The sequence below is a fragment of the Bufo bufo genome, chromosome 2, assembly GCF_905171765.1.
Source record: "Bufo bufo chromosome 2, aBufBuf1.1, whole genome shotgun sequence".
NCBI classification, from domain to species: domain Eukaryota; kingdom Metazoa; phylum Chordata; class Amphibia; order Anura; family Bufonidae; genus Bufo; species Bufo bufo.
In genome coordinates, this window is record NC_053390.1 from 796,072,672 (window position 1) to 796,096,582 (window position 23,911).

The window sequence follows — 23,911 nt, forward strand, 5'->3', positions numbered from 1 at the left end:
CCCACTGTGGATCCCAAAATGACCCAGTTTCTCTCTAAGATGGGATAGAATCCCCGTAAGGGTCTAGATTCCGCGCTGAAATCATGCCAGGACAAACTCCTGGACATTTTTGTCCCTTTGACCAAATTATTTGACCTAGCTGAACTTTCCAGATCTGAAAACAAGCAGGTCGACCCAGATGAGCTCCGGGGCTGGGTTCAGAGGGCGATCTGCATTGCGGGTAGCATTAACACTTCCTTGTCTATAGAGAGGCATAAAGCTATTCTGGTGAACCTCGCTCTAACTGAACCGGGCAAAGACGCCCAAAGCCTATTGTTTGGAGGCTCCTTTATAAAGGAATTAGGGCGCTTTGTAGGTGCCTTTACAGCCTAATAACAAGGCTCAATCCTCTATGAAGAGGGTATTTCAGGGACGGGTCTCTACCAGGGCTGGCAGTGTCAGGGGCCGTCTGTCCGGCTGGTCTACTTTTTACGCCCGAAGCTCGGGTCGAGGCTCCTACAACCAAGGACCACCCTACCAGGAGGAGCGCCAACATTCCGCTTTCTTCCCATCTCGCGGAAGACCTTGGCGCTCCAGAAGCTTCAGAGGGAACCCCAGTTTCAGACGCCCTTACGGTAAGTTTACAGTTACCCTGGTTTTCTTCCAATACCTGTGTAGGGGGCAGACTCCGTCATTTTATTTTTCAAGCCTGGCGGGACATCACATCAGATGCCTGGATTTTAGCCACGGTGCTGGGGTTTCGCATAGAGTTGATGGACTCTCCGTGTCGCATCCCTCCCTCTCACCCCTGGATACTGTCAGCGACAGACCGCACCTTAATATACGTGGAACTGTCGGCCCTCCACGGTAGAACGCGCCCCATCGTTTTCTATGGGAGTCATAAGCAATATCTTCCTCGTAGAAAAGAAGGGTAGGCAGATGCGCCCAGTTATCAACCTGAGTGCATTGAACAGTCAGGTGCGCTACCGCCACTTCAGGATGGAGAGCATTTATCTCCTGAGGGATTTGCTCATTCAGGGAGACTGGATGGGAAAATTGGACCTCAAAGATGCATACTTGATGGTTCCAGTAGCCGAGGCGTCCAGGGACTTACTTAGCTTTCTCTGGAAGGACGAAGTTTGGCGCTTCACTTGCCTCCCCTTCAGACTCCCATCCACTCCGTGGTGTTTCACCAAGTTAATGCGCCCTGTCATGGCTTGGTTGCGCTGTCGAGTCTGGATGAAATCCTCCTCATGGTAAAAGATCGCTCGATCCTCCTAACACACCTTCAGTGGGCAATGGATCGCCTCTCTCGACTGGGTTTCCTCCTCAATCTGGAGAAATCCTGTCTGTCCCCCTCCCGATGCATGGAATTCCTCGGGTTCACGGTGGACTCAGAAGTGGAATCTCTCAGCCTTCCCCCGGCCAAGATACATTCCATCCGCAAAGAGCTGCGCCGCGCCTTGACGCGGCCACAGCTATCGCTGCGTCACCTAGCCAGTAGAGTTGAGCGAACACCTGGATGTTCGGGTTCGAGATGTTCGGCCGAACTTCCAGGAAATGTTCGGGTTCGGGATCCGAACCCGACCCGAACTTCGTCCCGAACCCCATTGAAGTCAATGGGGACCCGAACTTTTCGGCACTAAAAAGGCTGTAAAACAGCCCAGGAAAGGGCTAGAGGGCTGCAAAAGGCAGAAAAATGTAGTTAAATCCCCTGCAAACAAATGTGGATAGGGAAATGAATAAAAATAAAATAAATAAAAATTAACCAATATCAATTGGAGAGAGGTCCCATAGCAGAGAATCTGGCTTCATGTCAACAGAGAATCAGTCTTCATGTCATAGCAGAGAATCAGGCTTCACGTCACCCAACACTGGAACAGTCCATTGTTAGATATTTAGGCCCCGGCACCCAGGCAGAGGAGAGAGGTCCCGTAACAGAGAATCAGGCTTTATGTCATCAGAGAATCAGTCTTCATGTCTCGGCAGAGAATCAGGCTTCACGTCACCCACCACTGGAACAGGCCACTGTCACATATTTAGGCCCAGGCACCCAGGCAGAGGAAAGAGGTCCCATAGCAGAGAATCTGGCTTCATGTCAGCAGAGAATCAGTCTTCATGTCATAGCAGAGAATCAGGCTTTACGTCACCCAACACTGGAACAGTCCATTGTCAGATATTTAGGCCCCGGCACCCAGGCAGAGGAGAGAGGTCCCATAACAGAGATTCAGGCTTCATGTCAGCAGAGAATCAGTCTTCATGTCATAGCAGAGAATCATGCTTCACGTCACCCAACATTGGAACAGTCCATTGTCATATAATTTAGGCCCCGGCACCCAGACAGAGGAGAGAGGTCCCATAACAGAGATTCAGGCTTCATGTCAGCGACTCAGCAGAGAATAAGTCTTCATGTCATAGCAGAGAATCAGGCTTCATGTCACCCACCACTGGAACATGCCACTGTCAGATATTTTTAGGCCCCGGCACCCAGACAGAGGAGAGGTTCATTCAACTTTGGGTTGCCCCGCAATATAATGGTAAATTAAAAATAAAAATAGGATTGAATGAGGAATGCCCTGGAGTACAATAATATATTGATAAGGGGAGGTAGTTAATGTCTAATCTGCACAAGGGATGGACAGGTCCTGTGGGATCCATGCCTGGTTCATTTTTATGAACGTCAGCTTGTCCACATTGGCTGTAGACAGGCGGCTGCGTTTGTCTGTAATGACGCCCCCTGCCGTGCTGAATACACGTTCAGACAAAACGCTGGCCGCCGGGCAGGCCAGCACCTCCAAGGCATAAAAGGCTAGCTCTGGCCACGTGGACAATTTGGAGACCCAGAAGTTGAATGGGACCGACCCATCAGTCAGTACGTGGAGGGGTGTGCACAGGTACTGTTCTACCATGTTAGTGAAATGTTGCCTCCTGCTAACACGTTCCATATCAGGTGGTGGTGCAGTTAGCTGTGGCGTGGTGACAAAACTTTTCCACATCTCTGCCATGCTAACCCTGCCCTCAGAGGAGCTGGCCGTGACACAGCTGCGTTGGCAACCTCTTGCTCCTCCTCTGCCTTCGCCTTGGGCTTCCACTTGTTCCCCTGTGACATTTGGGAATGCTCTCAGTAGCGCGTCTACCAACGTGCTCTTGTACTCGCGCATCTTCCTATCACGCTCCAGTGCAGGAAGTAAGGTGGGCACATTGTCTTTGTACCGTGGATCCAGCAGGGTGGCAACCCAGTAGTCCGCACACGTTAAAATGTGGGCAACTCTGCTGTCGTTGCGCAGGCACTGCAGCATGTAGTCGCTCATGTGTGCCAGGCTGCCCAGAGGTAAGGACAAGCTGTCCTCTGTGGGAGGCGTATCGTCATCGTCCTGCGTTTCCCCCCAGCCACTAGTGATGAGCGGGAGGTGCCATATTCGATTTCGACGAAATTCGAGAATATTCGCTTGTGTAAAGGCCGATTCATTGGCCTGTATTTGTGGGAGGGGCTTGGCCACCTACTTCAACGGCCGGCACCCTCCCACATGCGTACGACGTGCAGAGTTCTCAGGAAGTGTGCGCTCGTACCTGGCAGTTCGGTGTCGACAGAGAAGGTGAGTGGATGTGCGTGCGGTGGTCGGCCCTTTGGTGAGTAGGGGCCGCCATGCGCCGGGCCACTGCGTTGCCAGCATACTGCAGGGAGTGGGGCCTCTACAGTCCGGGGACCCCTCCTGCCCGTTCACGGCGGCGGTACCCCTTCAGCCGCCGGCGGGGGGGGGAGGGAGCCCACGGATACGGCACTCCCCTCCTCCGCCGCCCAAGTCCGAGCATGTCATTTCTCTTCGGCGGGGGGCGGGGCCAGCGGTCACGAGAGGCCCCCCCCCGCCCGCCTCCCCGCCCGCTTCCGTCCGCAAACTCAGCCAATGCTGCTCCGCTCCCTCACCTGTGGGCCGGCCCCTAGCCAGGGGAGGCACCCCTGTGACGCGCGCCTTACCAGGGGGCGGGGCGGCATCACGTAGCTCCGCCCATCACGCCGGGAGTTTAGGCCCGTTATGTCAGTTTGCCAGGGGGCACCACCGTTCTCCCCACGTGGTGGAGGGGCCCAGCCGGCGGTGGGTCGGCCCCTCATGGAGCAGGGGGGCACCCCCGCACTGGGCACCCCATCAGGGAGCGGTGGGCCCCCCACGTGGCACACCCTCACATTAGAAGGGGGGAGGCTGTGTCTGATAAAGCCTCCCCCCATGCCAGGGGGCTGCACCGGTTCCCCACGCGGTGGAGGGGCCCAGCCGGCGGTGGGTCGGCCCCTCATGGAGCAGGGGGGCACCCCCGCACTGGGCACCCCATCAGGGAGCGGTGGGCCCCCCACGTGGCACACCCTCACATTAGAAGGGGGGAGGCTGTGTCTGATAAAGCCTCCCCCCATGCCAGGGGGCAGCACCGTTTCCCCACGTGGTGGAGATGCCCAGCCGGCGGTGGGTTGGCCCCTCAGAGGCAGGAGGGCTCCCCCGCACTGAGCTCTCCATCAGGGACCGGTGAGGCCCCCCACGCGGCGTTTCTAGTTTTGGCTAGGTGGGGCCCTCGACGCCGGGTGCCCCCCCTGTGTCAACTCCATGCCAGAGGGCTGCGCTGCTCCCCACGCGGCAGTGGTGCTCAGCCGGCGGGCGGCCCAGCCCCGGGACGACAGGGGGCCCCCGCACTGAGCACCCTGTCAGGGACACGCGCTGGCTCTCCACGTGGCACCTGAGACATGTTGGCGTGGGGTGTCGGCCGTTGCCCAGAGGACCACCCCCACTTGGTTCACGGTGCCAGGGAGCCCCGCGCTCCCCACGTGGTTACCGTGAAGCACGGTGGGGCTCGCAGCGGCCCCGCTCCTCGCCCACACCAAAGTCTGGCACAGGCCGCTGTGCCGCTTAGACAGGTAGGGGCTTTCACCGCCAACGTCGGGTAGTGGTCAATGTCAATCAGTACACCTACTCTCGTTAGCCGACCATACCTTTTACTCACAACCCACGTTCTACAATTGAGCCTTACGCATTGACTGGTTCTTTTGTTGTCCCGTTGTTTTCCAGGTTCAAAGCAGTTATTAGTCAGAGAGAAGTTGGTTTGGATCTCAGTTGATTTTCCTTGTCAACCAAGGTAGTGGGGGTACACCTTGGGGGACGGGTAGGTACTGCCTTTGTCAGGCTTGTGTCTCATACATTACTTTACGTACAGGTTGTTCTGTGTTCATTGATACTTCCGCGGAAGTCAGAGTATAGTGCTTCTCAGTTGGTAAGTACGGCAGGTCTCCTTGCATGGACTACCGGGTGGCGGTTCCTGGCCACTCCTTCACGGCTCTTCTGGTGTCATCGTACATTCCTCACGGGGATAGTTCACCCTTTCGTTACGTGGTTTAGACTGCTGCACGGTTACCGGCGGTCATCTAGGCTAGACGGTCATTTTTACGTTACTGTTTTCACAGCCACGATGTCACACGCGTCAGACATCGTCGAGGCGTCAGTGGACGAGGTCGTAGCAGAGACATCCGAAGGGGGCAGTATACCGTCCCTACGTGCTTGGACCATCCCCAGGCTTATGGCGGCGCTGACAAAGCAGGGCGTCCCTTTCCCGGCATCTGCCAGAAAAGCGGAACTGTATCGCCTTTGGAAGGACTCCCTGGTACCCAGTACCAATGATCCCCCTGCGGCCACGATGCAAACTTCGCTGACTCAGATACATGTCATGTTAAATAGTCTGACGTCTGCCGTCACGTCCATGCAGGCGAGGTTGGAGTCTATCGAGGCTCGCAGCGCAGTCCTAAGTCCTACCAGTTCCCTCCCTCGAGGTTGCGGTCACCTCCACTTCTGCCGCCGCAGACATTCGCTCTGTCCAGTCCGTCCCCAACGTGACTCCCTCCCACTTTGTCCCGATCAACATCAGGAAGGACATCCTGGAGGGTAGGGATGTCAATCTTGCGTCTCTATTAATAGCCTCCAGGGACCTATCTGACAACAAGGTCATAGCTTGCGGGGAAGTGTCAGTGGTACTGAGAAGCCGCGACCACCGGCTCAACCGCAAATTGTCCATACCAGAATTCGTCATGGCGTTCAGCCTTTTCAGGGATGTGATTTGCACTGCCAGGCCGGACAGGAGGGAAGAACTAGACCTGTATCTCTTCAGGGTCACAGAGTTGGGTCACAGGTATGGAGGGAGCGCATTCTACGACTACCACTGTTCGTTTTCAGCTAAGGCGGCAGCGGCTCTCTCCCAGTTCCAACACGTCACTGACTGGTCCAACCTGGACACTGAGCTTTTCTGCAGGCATTTTGCAGGTCTGAAAGCTCCCTCCTGTTCCGCCTGCCAGTCTATCTTTCACTCTGTCGAGTGGTGCGATAAGTCCGCCGTCAGCACGGCATCCTACCCCTCCAGCTCTACAGCTGGTCCACTCGACGTCTTCAGACCCCCCCAACTCAGTAGACAAGCTGGGCCGACCCATCGTTCAGCTAGGCAGGGCACAGATATGTAACAATTACAATTACGCATCTTGTAATTTCGGTCAATGCCGTCTGTTACATATCTGTACCAACTGTTTTAGGGCCCACCCCCGAGTAGCGTGCTCATTAAAGTCGGTGAAAAATTATATGAGTGTGGTCAATATTAGCCGTCTACAAGAGTACTTGCAAGGTCATCACAATCCAGGGTTTGTACAGTTCCTGGTGTCAGGATTTCACGAGGGTTTCCATACGGGCTTGATCACGACTCCAGAGTTCACACACGAATGCAGGAACCTTCAGTCAGCCGAAAGAAATCCCGCTTCGGTAGACACACTAGTAGAGGCCGAGTTAAGCAAAGGGTTCTTGATCGGTCCCTTTAGTGTGCCCCCCTTTCAACGCTGGAGAGTCAGTCCCGTGGGGGTAGTTACAGGCAAGTTCAGTAAAAAGGAAAGACTCATTATTGACTTGTCGGCACCACACGGCTCCCAGGTCCCCAGCCTCAACTCCCTCATTCCTTCGGAGGAAGTGGGCATGAGATATGCTTCGATCGATCAGGCTATCGCCATCATCATGAAAACGGGCCCAGGGTCCATGTTGTCCAAAGCCGACATATCGGATGCCTTTAAGTTGCTTCCCATCATGCCAGCCCTCTGGCAGTGGCACGGCATCAAGTGGAGAGGCCTGTATTATTTCTCCACCAAGCTCACCTTCGGTTCCAAGAGCAGCCCCTGGCTCTTCGATCAGTTGGCTCAGGCTCTTCACTGGGTTTTGGTACACAAGGTCCTCTGTGAGTTTGTCATCCACTATTTGGACGACTTCCTGCTGATTGAGAGGCCAGGGGCAGTTCCCCTAGGGCTGGGAAAATTGCTGAGGTGTTTTTCCCAGTTAGGTGTCCCGGTTTCCCCCAAGAAAGTAGAAGGCCCGGCTACAGTCATCACCTTTTTGGGCATTGAGTTAGACTCCCAGCACATGTTAGCTAGGTTGCCTGCGGATAAGTTAACAAGGATTAGAGAAGTCATCCACAGGTTTACAGTCACAACCGTGGTCACTAAGGCTGACCTTCAGTCTCTACTGGGCATGTTGAACTTCGCCATGCGCATCATCCCGCAGGGCAGAGCGTTCATATCCCGCCTACTGTCACTCTTGAGTTCCGCCCCGGAACAGGACAGCCCAGTGTGCCTGGACAGTCAAGCCCTAGCGGATCTCCACATGTGGGACCATTTTCTGAGCCAATGGAACGGGGTGTCATTATTCGTACCCGAGCTGTCTTGTCGGTCGCCTACAGTATTTTCGGATGCAGCTGCGGGCTCAGGGTTTGCCGCCATTTTTGGCACCCACTGGGTTGCAGACGAATGGCCTGCCGAGGTGGAACAAATTCCGGGGTTCCTCCAAACCTCGGCGCTGTTCGAGCTGTACCCCATCGTGGTAGCCGCCCACATTTGGGGCAGTCTCTGGGCGTGTCAGTCTGTTCTGTTTGTAACTGACAACGCAGCCGTGGTAGACATCCTCAACAGTGGGCTGTCTAAGTCTAGCCAAGTCATGTGTTTTCTCAGACGGTTAGTGCAGCTCTCCCTACGGCACCACTTTCATGTTTTCAGTGCGCATGTGCCAGGTGCGCAAAACGGGGCTGCTGACGCCTTGTCGAGGGCTAACTTCTCCCGTTTCTTTCAGGTCATGCCAGAGGCAGATGCGACAGGCACCACCGTCCCTCCTCTCGAGTCCTTGAGGCTAATGTAACCAGCCACCTTGAGACGGCTCACGCTCTGATACGCAATTCCCTCTCACCTAACACAACCAGGGCATACAACACCGGGTGGAAGACGTTCTGCAGGTTTCGAGGGGAATGTCCTCAAGGGGACTCCAGTTTTCCAGAGTACATCCTGGCGTTCATTGGTTACTGCCACTCCGTGCGCAGGCTCTCCCACGGTACAGTGAGGTCGTACCTGGCGGGAGTGCAACACTTCCTCTCTCTTAGCCATCCCGAGCTAGCGTCAGTGTTTACCATACATGCTGTCAAAGCCGCTCTCAAGGGTTTGAGCAAGTGCGGGCCTCAAAGCCTAGTACGCAGGCAAGGGGTCACCGGCCCTCTTTTCCGCAAAATGTCCGACGCCTTGGACGGTAATCCTTTCGGGGTTTTGGCCAGCTTGGTACTTAAATCCGCCATCTATCTAGCCTTTTACGGCTTCCTAAGACCTGGGGAGTTCACCTGCGCGCCAGGCAGTAGCAAGTTCCTCACGGTCAGCCAGCTTGTCCAGAACCCCGACGGGTTCGTATTACTGCTCAAAACGTCCAAGACCTCCCAGATGGGCCCCCCTGTTCCAGTGTCCTTCTTTCCCACAACACACCAATGGTGTCCGGTGACGGTACTTCGTCAGTTACGGTCTGCCTTGTCCGAGGCCGGACCAAATAGTCCATTGTTACCCTTCGGGGGGGTTCCACTCACCACCCATCAGTTCATAGCCCATGTAAGGTCACTCATGGCCAGCACGGGCGGTGACCCTGCCACAATTTCGGGTCATTCATTTCGCATAGGTGCCGCATCCGCGGCCTCCAAAAACCGAGTGCCTGCGCATGTCATACAGAAACTGGGGCGTTGGCACTCGTCTTGTTTCAATCGTTACATACCTCACCCCGAAACAGAAATGTCGGCAGCTTTTCAAACTTTGGCTTTGTAACGACTTTGCAATAAATTACTTCTGCCTATCAGTATGTCTTTTTGCCCTCTTTCAGGCGTCCCTCCACGACGCGGTTACGGCACAACTCTGACCGCTTAGGGGTAGGGTATCCTAGGTAGGATAGGTACGTACTTGGTTGCCACGACCACAAGTGTAAAGGCCGATTCATTGGCCTGTATTTGTGGGAGGGGCTTGGCCACCTACTTCAACGGCCGGCACCCTCCCACATGCGTACGACGTGCAGAGTTCTCCCTCCCACCCACCCCTTTCTCCTATTACTCTCAAAGGGGATGCCCTCTTTCAGGCGTCCCTCCACGACGCGGTTACGGCACAACTCTGACCGCTTAGGGGTAGGGTATCCTAGGTAGGATAGGTACGTACTTGGTTGCCACGACCACAAGAATATTCGTCTCATATTCGTCGAAATCAAATATTCGTCATTATTCTAGTTATTGCGATTAATATTGGTTTGATATCTAGAATTAGCGAAGATGATGAATATGACTAATGTATTCGTCATATTCCTCAAAACGAAGATAACGAAGTATTCTCCATCTTCGTTTTAGCTCCATATTCGTCAACTTCACTAATTCTAGCAATCAAATAGGAAAGTTGACTATAGAGACAGCTGTGTTTAATTCGCTATGCTTTTATTACTCTGCTTTATTTATAAAAAAAAAAGCAAAGTAATATTATCGCATAGCGAATTAAAAACTTAGCTGTCTCTAGTCAACTTTCCTATTTGATTGCTAGAATTAGCGAAGTTGACGAATATGGAGCTAAAACGGAGATGGAGAATATGGAGCTAAGGCTACTTTCACACTTGCGTTTTTCTTTTCCGGCATAGAGTTCCGTCACAGAGGCTCTATACCGGAAAAGAACTGATCAGGTATGTCCCCATGCATTCTGAATGGAGAGTAATCCATTCAGTTTGCATCAGGATGTCTTCAGTTCAGTCGTTTTGACTGATCAGGCAAAAGAGAAAACCGTAGCATGCTACGGTTTTATCTCCAGCTAAAAAAACTGAAGACTTGCCTGAATGCCGGATCCGGCATTTTTTCCCATAGGAATGTATTAGTGCCGGATCCGGCATTCAGAATACCGGAATGCCGGATCCGTCCTTCCGGTATGCGCATGTGCAGACTGAAAAAAAGGTGAAAAAATAAATGCCGGATCCGTTTTTGCCGGATGACACCGGAAAGACGGATCCGGCATTACAATGCATTTTTTCGACTGAGCAGCCATTTTTAAGACTGATCAGGATCCTGATCAGTCTTACTAATGCCATCGGTTGGCATACATTTTGCCTGATCCGGCAGGCAGTTTCGGCGACGGAACTGCTTGCCGGATCTCTCTGCCGCAAGTGTGAAAGTAGCCCAAAACGAAGATGGAGAATACTTTGTTATCTTCGTTTTGAGGAATATGACGAATACATTCGTCATATTCGTCATCTTCGCTAATTCTACCAAGCCAACCATAATAAACCAGGTCTAAGTTGAAGTCGCAAAGCGATTACTTCAAGTTATATTAATCGCATTGCGATTTTAACTTAATTCTCACATCCGACAGTACATTCTAATATGGAGGCGTTCCCATGGTGATGGGGACGCTCCATGAGCACGGAAGTCGGCAGAAGTGGCAACGGGCACTGACTGGAGCAGCCAGGAAGCCAGGAATCCTAAGGACAGGTAAGAACTACTTTTGGGAAGTGGGAAAGAAAAAAAATATAACAATAAAATAAAAATAAAAACGAATATTCGAAATAGCAAATTTATAGTGCTATATTTGAAATATTCGCGAATTAGCGAAGTGCCGATATTTGCTAAAAAAAAATCGCTATTCGAATATTCGCGCTCAACACTACCAGCCACGCACCAGTGATGGGCCCGAGCTGCGTTGGGTGCCACCCCGCTGTGAACATGCTTCATCCTCATCCTCCTCCACCTCCTCCTCATCCTCGTCCTCCTCATCCTCCAGTAGTGGGCCCTGTCTGGCCACATTTGTACCTGGCCTCTGCTGTTGCAAAAAACCTCCCTCTGAGTCACTTCGAAGAGACTGGCCTGAAAGTGCTAAAAATGACCCCTCTTCCTCCTCCTCCTCCTCCTCCTGGGCCACCTCCTCTTCCATCATCGCCCTAAGTGTTTTCTCAAGGAGACATAGAAGTGGTATTGTAACGCTGATAACGGCGTCATCGCCACTGGCCATGTTGGTGGAGTACTCGAAACAGCGCAACAGGGCACACAGGTCTCGCATGGAGGCCCAGTCATTGGTGGTGAAGTGTGTCTGATCCGCAGTGCGACTGACCCGTGCGTGCTGCAGCTGAAACTTCACTATGGCCTGCTGCTGCTCGCACAGTCTGTCCAGCATGTGCAAGGTGGAGTTCCACCTGGTGGGCACGTCGCATATGAGGCGGTGAGCGGGAAGGCCGAAGTTACGCTGTAGCGCAGACAGGCGAGCAGCAGCAGGATGTGAACGCCGGAAGCGCGAACAGGCGGCCCGCACTTTATGCAGCAGCTCTGACATGTCGGGGTAGTTGTGAATGAACTTCTGCACCACCAAATTCAGCACATGCGCCAGGCAAGGGATGTGCGTCAAACCGGCTAGTCCCAGAGCTGCAACGAGATTTCGCCCATTATCGCACACCACCAGGCCGGGCTTGAGGCTCACCGGTAGCAACCACTCGTCGTTCTGTTGTTCTATACCCCGCCACAACTCCTGTGCGGTGTGGGGCCTGTCCCCCAAACATATGAGTTTCAGAATGGCCTGCTGACGTTTACCCCGGGCTGTGCTGAAGTTGGTGGTGAAGGTGTGTGGCTGACTGGATGAGCAGGTGGAAGAAGAGGAGGAGGAAGCCGAGTAGGAGGAGGAGGCGACAGGAGGCAAAGAATGTTGCCCTGCGATCCTTGGCGGCGGAAGGACGTGCGCCAAAAAGCTCTTCGCCTGGGGCCCAGCCGCCACTACATTTACCCAGTGTGCAGTTAGGGAGATATAGCGTCCCTGGCCGTGCTTACTGGTCCACGTATCTGTGGTTAGGTAGACCTTGCCACAGATGGCGTTGCGCAGTGCACACTTGATTTTATCGGATACTTGGTTGTGCAGGGAAGGCACGGCTCTCTTGGAGAAGTAGTGGCGGCTGGGAACAACATACTGTGGGACAGCAAGCGACATGAGCTGTTTGAAGCTGTCTGTGTCCACCAGCCTGAATGACAGCATTTCATAGGCCAGTAGTTTAGAAATGCTGGCATTCAGGGCCAGGGATCGAGGGTGGCTAGGTGGGAATTTACGCTTTCTCTCAAATGTTTGTGAGATGGAGAGCTGAACGCTGCCGTGTGACATGGTTGAGATGCTTGGTGACGGAGGTGGTGGTGGTGTTGGTGGTACATCCTCTGTTTGCTGGGCGGCAGGTGCCAACGTTCCTCCAGAGGCGGAGGAAGAGGCCGAGGCGGCAGCAGCAGAAGAGGTAGCAGGGGGAGCCTGAGTGAGTTCCTTGTTTTTAAGGTGTTTACTCCACTGCAGTTCATGCTTTGCATGCAGGTGCCTGGTCATGCAGGTTGTGCTAAGGTTCAGAACGTTAATGCCTCGCTTCAGGCTCTGATGGCGCAGCGTGCAAACCACTCGGGTCTTGTCGTCAGCACATTGTTTGAAGAACTGCCACGCCAGGGAACTCCTTGAAGCTGCCTTTGGGGTGCTGGGTCCCAGATGGCGGTGGCCAGTAGCAGACGGACTCTCTTGGAGGCGGGTGTTCTGCTTTTGCCCACTGCTCCCTCTTTTGCTACGCTGTTGGCTCGGTCTCACCACTGTCTCTTCCTCCGAATTCTGAAAGTCAGTGGCACGACCTTCATTCCATGTGAGGTCTAGGACCTCATCGTCCCCTGCATCGTCTTCCACCCAGTCTTCCTCCCTGGCATCCTGTTCAGTCTGCACACTGCAGAAAGACGCAGCAGTTGGCACCTGTGTTTCGACATCATCAGAGACGTGCTGAGGTGGTATTCCCATGTTCTCATCATTAGGAAACATAAGTGGTTGTGCGTTAGTGCATTCTATCTCTTCCACCCCTGGGGAAGGGCTAGGTGGATGCCCTTGGGAAACCCTGCCAGCAGAGTCTTCAAACAGCATAAAAGACTGCTGCATAACTTGAGGCTCAGACAGTTTCCCTGATATGCATGGGGGTGATGTGACAGACTGATGGGCTTGGTTTTCATGCGTCATCTGTGCGCTTTCTGCAAAAGACTGGGTGGGAGATAATGTGAACGTGCTGGATCCACTGTCGGCCACCCAATTGACTAATGCCTGTACCTTCTCAGGCCTTACCATCCTTAGAACGGCATTGGGCCCCACAAAATATTGCTGTAAATTCTGCTGGCTACTGGGACCTGAGGTAGTTGGTTCACTAGGACGTGTGGCTGTGGCAGAACGGCCACGTCCTCTCCCAGCACCAGAGGGTCCACTAACACCACCACGACCATGTCCGCGTCCCTTACTAGATGTTTTCCTCATTGTTACCGTTCACCACAATAAGAAAAAAATTATTTGGCCCAATGTATTGAATTCAAATTCAGGCCTTTTTTTACAGGCACCTAACACTATCTATTTAGGTACCGTATTACACTAATACAGGCACAGCAGTAACCACAGATTTAGCTGAATATAAATTGTAGGCCTAGTATTTAGGCGCTGGGTGACAGGTATACGTTTACGGACAGAATTATTTAAACTTGGAAATGCACGGTAGCGTGTGAAGTTATTGAGGATGACACTATCCGCACCTTCAATCTAATATACCCTTTTATGGATCAATTTAAACTTGGCCTGATACAGCAGAAAAAATATATTTAGGGGATTGCTAAGTTGGGAATTGTATTCAACCCAGAACAAAAACTGTGCTTTGGCGGACACTAAATAAATTGACCAGCCTCAGCAATAACCACAGATTTAGCTGAATATAACTTTGAGGCCTATTATTTAGGCGCTGGGTGACAGGTATATGTTTACGGACAGAATTAGACTTGGATATGCACAGTAGCGTGTGTGTGAAGTTATTGAGAATGACCCTATCAGCACCTTGAATCTAATATACCCTTTTAGGGATAGATTTAAAGTAGGCCTGATACAGCAGAAACCACTAATTTAGGAAATTGCTAGGTTGGGAATTGTATTTCAACCCAGAACAAAAACTGTGCTTTTACGGACACAAAATAACTTGACCAGCTACAGCAATAGCCACAGATTTAGCTGAATATAAATTTGAGGCCTATTATTTAGGCGCTGGGTGACAGGTATACGTTTACAGACAGAATTAGACTTGGATATGCACAGTAGCGTGTGTGTGAAGTTATTGAGAATGACCCTATCAGCACCTTGAATCTAATATACCCTTTTATGGATAAATTTAAATAACCACACTATTGATGGTTAAATGGACTTGGTGGCAGCTTGCCCCTGATGTAGGATATAGCCAAAAAATAACCACACTATTGATGGTTAAATGGACTTGTTGACAGCTTGCCCCTGATGTAGGATATAGCAAAAAATAACCACACTATTGATAGTTAAATGGACTTGGTGGCAGCTAGTGCTGGCGCACCACAAGCCACAAAATGGCCGCCGATCACCCCAGAAAAAAGTGACTGAAAAATGCTCTGGGCAGCCTAAAAACAGTGAGCAATTGAATAGCAGCAGTTCAATGATCCACAGCTGTAGATCAATCACTGAATGAAGTCTTTTGGAGGAGTTAATCACTGCCTAATCTCGCCCTAACGTCGCAGCTGCAACCTCTCCCTACACTTGTATCAGCAGAGTGACGTGCAGCGCTACGTGACCCAAGCTTATATAGAGGCTGGGTCACATGCTGCACTGGCCAATCACAACCATGCCAATAGTAGGCATGGCTGTGATGGCCTCTTGGGGCAAGTAGTATGACGCTTGTTGATTGGCTGCTTTGCAGCCTTTCAAAAAGCGCCAAGAAAGCGCCGAACACCGAACCCGAACCCAGACTTTTACGAAAATGTTCGGGTTCGGGTCCGTGTCACGGACACCCCAAAATTCGGTACGAACCCGAACTATACAGTTCGGGTTCGCTCATCCCTAGTAGAAAGCTCTCTTTGTCAGGGATATTAACGGCAAGATACTATACAACAAGGTATTTAAAAGCATTTCATTTTGGCATAGCATTATTTCCACTACATCTCAACATATTATATACTGTACATACACACATATGTTTGGTTAAAAAAAGGAATATTTAAACCATTTTAAATATATAAAAAAAATGATATATATACAGTAAGGCTTTTACCAGCCTGCATTTGTGGGAGGGGCGTCTGACTACTTATTCCCCCACCTACCGCTCAGCCAGGCGCCCGAGCCTCACGCATTACATTATCGCGCTCCTTCCCCTCTGACCTGAGACCTTCCTTCCGGTTCCTGCGCACACGCGCCGTCGACGTCTGGACTATCGCTCGCCAGCCTTCCAGGTAATCGAGGCGCAGCTGGCTCCGCTCTAGCTGTGCCTCACGCCTGGTTTCTAGCCCCCTGGTGGTACAAGTTAGATGCCGCTCTCCCCCAGCCTAGTTCCGCTCACATGGATACAGGCAGCAGGGTTGGGGAGCGGCATCCTGGTTAACTGTTCTGCCGGTCACGTGCCGCACAAATTGGGGGTGCATAAATAAGATCCATTATTTGTAGGCAGTTTGTGCACTCATTTCACCACCTATGCACTCTCTTATATCTTAGTTTTCTACAAGTTTTTGCAGCACAAGGAGCTTTTGCAATATTCTGGTTCTGTGATACAGGCAGCACTCCCGTTTTCAGGGGGGGCGCAGTTTCTGTTGTGCCCTCTGCCAGCTTGCTCTGGGGCCCTGCGCATCGATCCATGGTATCTGCCTAGGGTTCCCTCTGCGGGCTCTCACCAGATTATCTATGGGCCACAGCACCCGTCCTTAAACCCATGTGCTCATTTATACGCGGTGCGCAATACATAGGTAAAAAAACAAAACAAAAAAAAACAATTAAAAAAAGGGGGGGTGGGAACGATTATCAACAGTTAGACTGCCCTTTTCGCTGCCTTAGCATCACAGTGCCAGAATTTGCGCTTACGTGAAGTTGGTGATTTTACTTTACTGCTCAATTTAGCGGTTTCTGTGTTCTGTCTCACTCTGCTTCCGTCACCGGATCCACCCGCATTGTCGGGGTCCTCTGGATCACCCGGGGTCTCAGTGCCTTCTGGTTCACCCAGGGTGTCAACGTTCCTGGATCGCCCAGGTTGTCATGTTCCTGGATCGCCCAGGTTGTCAATGTTCCTGGATCGCCCAGGTTGTCAATGTTCCTGGATCGCCCAGGTTGTCAATGTTCCTGGATCGCCCAGGTTGTCAATGTTCCTGGATCGCCCAGGTTGTCAATGTTCCTGGATCGCCCAGGGTGTCTGTCTTTGTTTACCCAGGGTTATTACATCTGTTCTGATGTCGGTTGTTCCTTCCTTTAGATTGGGCAGTAGTTATTTTTCCTTCCTCTCCTTCGTTTCGTCTAGGAATTCCGAGGCACTCCCAGGTAAGTCGGTTTAGAGATGGTCACTGGGGCGGGGTTAACCGTCAGTTCGATACTCAGGTCCGTTCTTTTTCATTAGTTCCAACTTAAACGATTGAGGTTTTGGAGCCGTGCTTCCAAATCCGTTCATATCCCGTCAGGTAGGTTCATCCGTTGGTCACTTTCACACACCTTCAGTCTCTCACTTTCTTCCTGCCGCTCTCCCCGCATCCGTCTGTGCTTCTTTTCCGTTATTATAGGTAGACATAAATTCGCCTTTTTTTCTCAGGTCAAACATGTCTCACATGTCCGATATGGATGACAACCTCTCCATGCCAGGAACTTCCATCTCGGGGCACAACAGCAGCACATCCTTAAGGAATTGGACAGTGCCAAAGTTCATTGCCGAGCTTAATCGTAGGGGGATTCGGCATCCCGCGTCTGCACGCAAGGCCGAATTATATTGTCTCCTGATGACTACTCCGGTTTCGACAGCTGAGCAGTCCAATACTGACTCCATCCAGCTGGCACTAGCTCAGATCCAGTCTTCCATCGTCGGACTCGCTAGCTCGGTCACGGACATTCAGACTAGGGTACCGGTCTTAGAAACCAGGCCAGCAGCTTCGCCGCAATATCCAGGTTCGGCAGTCATTCCTGCCATTCCTCAGGACGTTGCAGGTAGGCCTTCTGCCACCCCCCAAATTGCTCCTTCCCATTTTGTTCCGGAGCATATCAAGAAAGATATCCTGGCAGGCAAGGATGTAAATTTGGCATCCATTCTGATTGCCTCCCAGGATATTTCCGAGAACCGAGTGATTAACTGCGGAGAGGTTTCTGTGGTTTTGAAGGCCAAGGATGCTCGGCTAAATAGGAAGTTGTCTGTTTCCGAGTTCGTTCTGGCCTTCAGCCTCTACAGGGACGTGGTGTGCTCCGCTCAGCCTAATCGCAGGGAAGAGTTAGACACCTACGGATTTGGGGCACAAGTACAGCGGCTCGGCATTTTACAACTACCATCGTTTGTTCTCTGCCAAAGCCGCCGCGGCCCTGAACCAATTTCAGTTCGTATCTAACTGGGCAGACTTGGACATGGAGTTGTTCTGCCGACACTTTGCGGGTCTGAAGGCTCCTCTGTGTGCCATCTGCCAATCCATTTTCCATTCTACGGAATGGTGCCCTAATCCGGTGCAAGATCCGCAGTCAGTGCCCACGCCAGGTCCTTCCGGGTCTTCCAGGTCTTCCTCTTCTTTAGATAAGCTGGGCAGGCCAATTGTGTACCTCGGTAGTAGCCAGGTGTGTAATAATTTCAATGCCAAGGGCTGTGCCTTCAATGCGTGCCGAGCGCTTCACATTTGCTCTCTTTGTTTTCGGGCCCACCCCCGTCCCTCCTGTCCCAGGAAGACAGCCAGGGACTCCTGACTAGCCGACCTCAATTTGGAGTTACTGGCTGCACTTCTGCAGGGCCACCCCGACCGTCCCTTCGTCGCCTTCTTGTTGGATGGGTGCAGAGAAGGGTTCCACACCGGCCTTGTCAAGCTCCCCCAGGGCTGCTGGGTGGGCCCCAATCTGCTATCCGCCTCCAGTGACCCTGAGGCGGTGACCACCCTCATTCAAGCAGAGGTCGACAAGGGGTTTGTCATTGGTCCCTTCCTAAAGATTCCGTCCCAGTCATGGCGTATCAATCCTATTGGCCTTGTGACAAAACAATCTTCCAATAAAAAGCGTCTCATCTATGACCTCTCCGTGCCTCATATGTCCTCCATCCCCAGTCTCAACTCACTCATTCCCTCTGAGGAATATTCCATGCAGTATTCTTCAGTTGATGAGGCCATTCAGTATATTCTACAAGCAGGTGTCGGGGCTTGGCTGGCCAAGGTAGATATCGCCAATGCTTTCAAGCTGCTTCCAATACATCCGCAGCTTTGGAAGTACTACGGCATCAAGTGGGCAGATAAATTTTACTTTGCCAACCGGCTTACTTTTGGGTCCAAGAGCAGCCCTTGGCTTTTTGAACAACTTGCCAAAGCCCTGCACTGGATTCTCATCCATCACGGTGGGTTATCCATGGTCGTCCACTACTTGGACGACTTTCTTCTCATTGAAAGGCCCAGTCAGGCCCCTTCCATTCCCCATTCACTCCTGGACCTTTTTTTCCCGTCTTCAGGTTCCTGTGGCTACGTCCAAGACTGAGGGTCCGGCCACCAAGGTCACCTTCCTGGGCATCATATTAGATACCGTCAAGATGGAGGCTAGCCTCCCCAGCGAGAAGTTGCTCAGGATCCGCTCAGCTATTTCCCGGGCGGTTCAGTCTCACTCTCTGACCAGGGTGGAGCTCCAATCCTTGCTGGGGATGCTTAACTTTGCCTCTAGAATTATGCCTCAAGGCAGGGCCTTCCTTTCCAGGTTGTTATGTCTCCTGCCCTCTGCCGCAGAGCAGGATTCCGTCGTCCATCTGGACAGCCAGGCCATTGCAGATCTTGACATGTGGAACAGTTTTCTCTCTGACTGGAATGGCATTTATTTGTTCATTCCGCAGTGGGACTCTTCTTCTCCCATGGTTTTCTCCGACGCCGCTGGTTCCTCCGGGTTCGCTGCCATTTTCAGGTCTCATTGGCTGGCTGCCGGATGGCCGCCAGAATTAGCCTCAGACTCAGCAGCTCTCAAATCCTCCCCCCTTTTGGAACTGTATCCCGTTGTGGCGGCAGCCCAGGTTTGGGGTCACCATTGGTCTAACACTTCTGTGAGGTTCGTTACGGATAGTCAGACCTTGGTGGACATTGTCAACAAGTGCAGGGCCCACTCCCCCAGGATCATGGCCTTGTTGCGCAAGTTAGTTTGGTTATCCCTCCACCACAATTTCCACATGCGTTGTGTACACATTTCAGGCGAACAGAATAGGGCCGCGGACGCTCTTTCCCGATCTAATTTTGCGATTTTTTTTCAGGAAATGCCCGACGCGGATCATTCAGCACTCTCGTTCTGGATTAGATTCGCTCATAGAGGAGGCCAAGGGTCTGGTTGCAAAATCATTGTCACGCAATATGGCGAGGAATTATCAGGCCGGCTTAAGAGCTTTTGATAAATTTTCCAAGAGTCATCCGAGGGGCCAACACTCCGAAACCTCCTACATCATGGCCTTCTTGGCCTATTGTCACTCACATCTCTCTCTGTCATATAGTACCATCAGACTTTATTTAGCCGGACTACAACATCACGCTATGTTGGCCACTCCTCATCACAGGTCCTTTTTTTCCATTCAGGCTATTAAAGCCACCCTTCGGGGTATTCAAAAGGAGGGTAAGGGGTCCGTGAGCCAAAGGCAACCAGTGTCTAGCAAATTGTTTAGGGATCTCTCCTCGTCATTGGATGGTAATCCTTTTGGGCCCTCCACTAGCCTGATTCTGAAAGCGGCCATGTATCTCACTTTTTATGGGTTCCTTAGGCCCGGGGAGGTTCTGGCCGGCCCAAGATAATGCCAAGAGGGTGCAAAGCAGTAATTAAAGCAAAAGGTGGCTACTTTGAAGAACCTATATTATGAGATATTTTCAGTTGTTTCACACTTGTTTGTTATGTATATAATTCCACATGTGTTAATTCATAGTTTTGATGCCTTCATAGTCATGAAAATAAAGAAAACTCTTTGAATGAGAAGATGTGTCCAAACTTTTGGTCTGTACTGTATATGTCGGCACCAAGGCCAGCGAGGGGAGGCTGAGTAGTATCCACATATTCCTCATGACTTCCCTTTGTAAGGCTGCACGGTGACACCACAGGAACTTCTGCTGATCTCCCACTTGTTGCTGTAGGAATCACCTGCAGATACTGTACTGCAGTGTCCGGCTCCACACCTCACTCTGCTGCTTTGGCTGTGTGCAGAGCAGTAGTTATGATTGCAATATTATGTGGCATTATATATTATATAATTATTATTATATATATTATATATAGTATAGTTAACAAGGATCTGATCCCCACGGTCACGGACTGTGGAGATCAGAACCTTTCAACCGGCATTATAAAAGACAGCTGGGGACTGGCGATTTGATTAGTATACATCTATATTGTACTGTAGCTCTTAGATATTTTATTTATTTTATTTTTTTACAAAAAGGGCAAGCAGAGTACTGTAGGAGTGGGGAAGACGTACAGTATAGGGATGTGTGGAGAAGGTTGCAGAGGAGGATCGGGCATAGTATAGTGTAGTGTCATTATAAACCAATGTCTCATCCAGCATGGAGGGCAGAGTGCTGGATGTAGTGTGCGATCACATTTGCATTTTCCGTTAGTGTCATTATGTACTTTAGGTTGACACTGCCATCTACTGGCCTTGTTGTGTATTGCAGTTACAGTTCGGGGAGAAGTAGGAGAACTCGCGCTTGGGAAGTAACGATATGCGAAAAATAGGAGCGTTAGCGATGCTACAACTGTATAATGGGTGTGTCACATTATATAGCAGTGTATACCATAGCATTACAGTACAGTGCATTACCAAACAATTGCAGATACCCCTGTCCACCGAGGTACTGCAACAACAGGAAAAGGCAATTTACATGAGAAGACAAATTATAAACCACTGATCGCTCTGATAGTTTTCTTCTTCTTCTACTGTGTATGAACCTTTATTATAGAAACATAATGGGAGATGAGGAAGGAGGTTTTTGTACGGCTCTGTATCACTGTGTGAGAGGATAGCTCTGATACTGCTGACAGTAATAATGTCCTGCATCGTCTTCTGTCACTCCTCTGATTGTCAGAGTGTAATCTGTATCAGATCGAGATCCAGTGAACCGGTCTGGGACTCCTGTGTATCTGCTGCTTGCAGCGTAGATAATAAGCTTTGGCCGTTCTCCTGGTTTCTGTTGGTACCAGGCTACAGCATTGTATACACTCTCACTGGCTTTACATGACATGGTGACTGTGTCTCCTGGGGACACAGAGGTATAATCTGGAGTCTGGGTCATCACAATCTCTCCACAGGATCCTGAGGAGAAAGAAGAGACAGAATGATTAGTGATCAATGTCTGGATCTATTCCTAGAAATCCTGATCTGATGATGGATCCCACTGGATAGATTTCTCTACACACAATCATGGAAGGATCTGAATCTCTCACCCTGAATAGAAATGAAGATGACGGCCAGGAGATAACTGCCAGAAACCATCTTGATGTTTCTGGAGTGTCAGATACAAAGTATAAGATGAGACAATGTGTAGAATGAAATATATATAGAGAGAGAGATACAGGGGAGGTGACAGGAGACCCCAGAGACCGTGGAGGGAAATACTGAGACATGTAAATTCTGTGCTTACCATGTGTGACATGAGTTATATAATGGAGAAATGAGAAGGGTTTAGAAGGAAACATGCAGCGTACTCAAGTTGTGTGCAATAGGTGTTTCTGGGTGATGTAGTGCAATAGACACTAACCTGGTACGGCTGACTCTCTGCAAGGGCAGGTGATGGTATAAATTGTTCGTGACGCCAGTGCCAAGTAAACGGTGGCACGCCGTTTGCGGATAGCAGGAATAAATGAGGAACACCGTGATGTTAAAGCAGAACTCCAACTTTAGTAGTTATAAATATAGAGACATTGATGGAAGCGCAGTTCCTTGGCATACAGTCGATTTTTCAATACGGTTGATGCAGGCAATACGGCTTGAGCAAGGTGATTACAGAGTGTTAAACACAGGACTTGCAGTACAGGAGCTTGCACTCTATTTCTGTCTGATCCTGGAATATAGCAAATCTTCTCCAAGGCCCAATAACCTAGTTCTGGCTTTATATCCTTGGTTGTAGCTTTAGAAAGTACCTCCTCTGTTATTTTGAGTACCTCTTGCTTCTCTGCACTTTGCCTCTGTCTCTCTCAGCTTCCTTAGGCTCTAGAAACTTCTGCCCAGTGGTCTTCCTGCTTCTGCATCTGTACATATTCAGGAGGGGAACCTTCTCTTTAGATTTGGAACCCGGTTACAGGGACTGCAATACCCTCTCCTGGTCCGCAGGCTTCAGGCCTGGACTTGTCTCTGACATAGTCTAAGCTCCAGCTTCAGACTACAGGCTGCAGCTTCAGACAGGCACTTAGACTAGACTCCTCTAGACTCTTCCCTGACTGGGCCTTATATAAACTAGGGCTCCCTAGCTCCCTCTAGTGACTAGAAGCTGGAATGACACCCCTAGCAGGCCTGTACATGCAAGTTTCACAGTAACAGGGAAATACATGCATTACATTACATGACATTTTATAAAACTGACATACACCAACTTCCCCATAATTAAGGAGGGACAACAGCACACCAAGTGACACCTTTGTAGTGACGGGCATTACAGTCCCCGTACACTACATACCCCACTGCTTTAAGCTGAGTACGACCTCGTACTCCATCAGGGCTCGCCCAACTGGAATCTCTACCTGAAATAGAAAAAGAGACATGCAGGCATACATACATGCAATTCATCTGCATTTACATTCACATCAGGTCCAATTGGCAAAGGTGAAGGGTAGTGACAAGGGGCGTCGTTCTCTTCTCTCAGGATAGTGAATGGAACGGGGGCGCTGACCTGGCACAGCGTAACATTATAACCAGGATAGTCCATGACAATGAATAAGTCCATAATAGATCAGCAAAATGGATAAAACAGCATAAAAGTTCTTGGAGGCTCAAAGAACAAACATGAGTCCGTACCCAGGTTATTTTCCTATAAATCACAGAGGCTCTCATGCGGTGGAGTCCATCTCTGGGCACATTTCCTTTTAAAAGAGCAAAAATCTCAGAGGCTCAGGTACTTTTGAGTCTGTCTCCGGGCACGGTTCCTTAGTAGCAAATTGCACAATAAAATGACAGCAAGAAAAGTGCTGAAATACCCCTGATCAACCTGAAAAGGGGGTGAAGGGTAAAAGGTGCAACTAAAGGAACAGGCACAACTTGGCGTGGGATAGCAAAAGCAGGCAGGAGGTCCTGGAAACAAACTTGGCCTTGCTGACTTTGTGATTTCAGTGGTCAACACCTACCACTGAGCCGTGGATGAACTGGCAGCCGCAACAAAGGACCAGGAAACGTAGGACTCCTGTCCTGGAAGGATTAACACCAGATTTCTTCAGTGAAATAAATCAAAGGCCTAGCAGGCTGATTCACAGTGGCATATCATAACCACTTGGCTCTGCTGGCAAGTACGGCCTGTAGTAGTCCTCTACAGGAGGATGGGCCCACATAACTGTATTGGGGGGCAGCTGCAGAGTAAAGGGACCCCTAATAGGTATTGGCCCCATGGGCCTAGGGGTAAACCCTTG

The 23,911-nt window shown here is 50.8% G+C and overlaps 1 gene segment (V, D, J or C); it reads right to left on the reverse strand.

The window, feature by feature from the left end:
• LOC120990446 overlaps positions 1 to 21,886 on the reverse strand; it is a 224,337-nt gene extending 202,451 nt beyond the window's left edge. Inside the window, 2 exon segments of the V gene segment in view lie at positions 21,311 to 21,608; positions 21,740 to 21,886. Coding sequence covers positions 21,311 to 21,608; positions 21,740 to 21,788 — 347 coding nt within the window.
• Between the last annotated feature and the right edge of the window lie 2,025 nt (positions 21,887 to 23,911).